Source organism: Octopus bimaculoides, chromosome 5, assembly GCF_001194135.2.
Source record: "Octopus bimaculoides isolate UCB-OBI-ISO-001 chromosome 5, ASM119413v2, whole genome shotgun sequence".
NCBI classification, from domain to species: domain Eukaryota; kingdom Metazoa; phylum Mollusca; class Cephalopoda; order Octopoda; family Octopodidae; genus Octopus; species Octopus bimaculoides.
This window is the reverse complement of record NC_068985.1, coordinates 19,326,790-19,328,263: the sequence shown is the minus strand read 5'-3', so window position 1 is coordinate 19,328,263 and position 1,474 is coordinate 19,326,790. Positions and strand designations below refer to the sequence as shown.

General features: G+C 34.1%; 1 protein-coding gene across 1 annotated transcript in view; it reads left to right on the top strand.

Moving 5' to 3' along the window:
* The window catches only part of LOC106874500 (glycerophosphodiester phosphodiesterase domain-containing protein 5), a 28,924-nt gene that overhangs the window by 24,764 nt on the left and 2,686 nt on the right, over nt 1-1,474 (top strand). The window contains exon 11 of the mRNA XM_014922246.2: nt 917-999. Within this exon, the coding sequence (XP_014777732.1) occupies nt 917-999 (83 nt within the window). The remainder of the gene's footprint in view (nt 1-916; nt 1,000-1,474) is intronic.

Sequence of the window (1,474 nt, the reverse complement as noted above, 5' to 3'; positions counted from 1 at the left end):
CTAAAAACAGAAACAATTCCTATCATAGTGGGCACATTAGGTATGATAAAAAAAATATTCAGACAAATACATAACAAAAACACCAGGACTAACAAATATATATGACATACAGAAAATAGCATTACTAGGCACTGCACACATCCTATGTAAAACATTTTCAATACAGTAACCATAAGAGTATCACAGCAAACCACAGCACATACCCAAGGCACACAGAGCTGCGCCCAGTAGTGTAGCGAAAGCAAGTTGTAAAAATAAAACTACTGAATAATAATAATAATAATCCCTTCTACTGGAAACACAAGGCCTCAAATTTGGGGGAAGTTGATTACATCAACACCAGTACATAACTGGTACTTATTTAATCGACCCCAAAAGGATGGAAGGAAAAGTCGACCTCAGCAGAATTTGAACTCAAAATGTAGTAGCAGATGAAATACGGGTAAGAATTTTGCCTGGCGTGCTAACGATTCTGCCAGCTCACTGCCTTATAATAATAATTATAAATAATAATAAAAATGATAATAATAATAATAATAATAATAATAATAATAATAATAATAATAATAATAATAATAATAATAATAATAATGGTTTCCAATTTTGGCACAAGGCCAGCACGTTCAGGGAAAAGGGTAAGTTGATTATATCAAACTCCACTGCTCAATTGCTACTTATTTTATCAACTCCAAAAGGGTGAAAGGCAACGTTGATCTCAGCAGAATTTGCACTCAGAACATAAAGGCAGACGAAATGTCGCTAAGTATTTTGTCCAACGTGCTAAACATAGAGAGCTAGAAGAGATGCTGCTAGACATTTTGTTTGACATGCTAACATATTTGCTTGCTCATTGCCTAAGTAATACTAATAATAGTAGCAGTCCAAATATTCAATTTTCTTTTATGTTATCTTCCAGACTCCAGAAACATATCTTATGACATGGGTTTCAGTTGATATAATATCTGCTATCATCATCATCACCATACTTATAGTACAATGGTAAGTCAGTGTATTAAATATTTTGGTGAGACCAGTTGAAGTGTCTTTGAAATATCAATGTTCCTGATTATCCAAATACCTTAATTTGGACCCATTTATCATGTATTTAGTTTCACTGGTAAATTTTATATTCATCTCTCATTATCAAGCCTGTCTTGTTTTGTATAATTCAACTTGTATGTATATGTGTGTATATACATATGTATGTGTGTGTATATACATATGTATGTGTGTGTATATATATGCATGTATGTGTGTGTGCATATACGTGTGTGTACCATCATCATCATCATCATCATCATCATCATCATCATCATCATCCTTTAACGTCTGTTTTCCTTGCTGGCATGAGTTGGATGGTTTGACCAGAACTGGCAAGCTGCAGAGCTGCACCAGTTCCCAGTCTAATTTAGCTAGATTTCTACAGCTGGAGGTATGTATGTATGAATGTGTGTGTGTGTGTGTGTGTGCGTGT